The sequence below is a fragment of the Eimeria tenella genome, genomic scaffold (assembly GCF_000499545.2).
Source record: "Eimeria tenella Houghton genomic scaffold, Eth_scaff2248, whole genome shotgun sequence".
Classification (NCBI taxonomy): domain Eukaryota; phylum Apicomplexa; class Conoidasida; order Eucoccidiorida; family Eimeriidae; genus Eimeria; species Eimeria tenella.
The window spans coordinates 1,282-1,728 of NW_013542104.1; the positions used below are offsets into that span (position 1 = coordinate 1,282).

Genomic DNA, 447 nt, shown 5'->3' on the forward strand with positions numbered 1-447 from the left:
GCAAGCGTGACTGCAGCAGCAAAGCCGCACCAGCTGGAGGGGCTGCGGTGGCTGGTGCAGCAGCACGACAGGCAGCTAAATGCCCTCCTTGCTGACGAAATGGGACTTGGAAAAACTTTCCAAACAATTGCACTTTTGGCGTTTCTCAAAGACGACAGACACTGCCCAGGCCCCCACCTCATTCTTGCCCCCAAAAGCACCATTGGTGCGGCTTAGGGTTTAGGGTTTAGGGTTTAGGGTTTAGGGTTTAGGGTTTGAGGTTAGGGTTTAGGGTTTAGGGTTCAGGGTTTGGGGTTTGGCGGGTGGGGTTTGGGGGGTGGGGTTTGGCGGGTGGGGTTTGGGGCTAGGGTTTGGAGCCGCTGCTGCTGCGGTAGCTACTGCACTGTCGCCGACTGTCTTGCTGCTGCGAGTTCTGTGGCGGCTGCTGCTGCTGCTGCAGCGGCTGCT

At 58.2% G+C, this 447-nt stretch overlaps 1 protein-coding gene across 1 annotated transcript in view; it reads left to right on the forward strand.

Moving 5' to 3' along the window:
- ETH_00041875 (SWI/SNF-related matrix-associated actin-dependent regulator of chromatin, putative) overlaps nucleotides 1-216 on the forward strand; it is a gene marked incomplete at both ends in the record, with an annotated part of 542 nt that extends 326 nt beyond the window's left edge. Inside the window, one exon of the mRNA XM_013374737.1 lies at nucleotides 17-216. Within this exon, the coding sequence (XP_013230191.1) occupies nucleotides 17-216 (200 nt within the window). The remainder of the gene's footprint in view (nucleotides 1-16) is intronic.
- Between the last annotated feature and the right edge of the window lie 231 nt (nucleotides 217-447).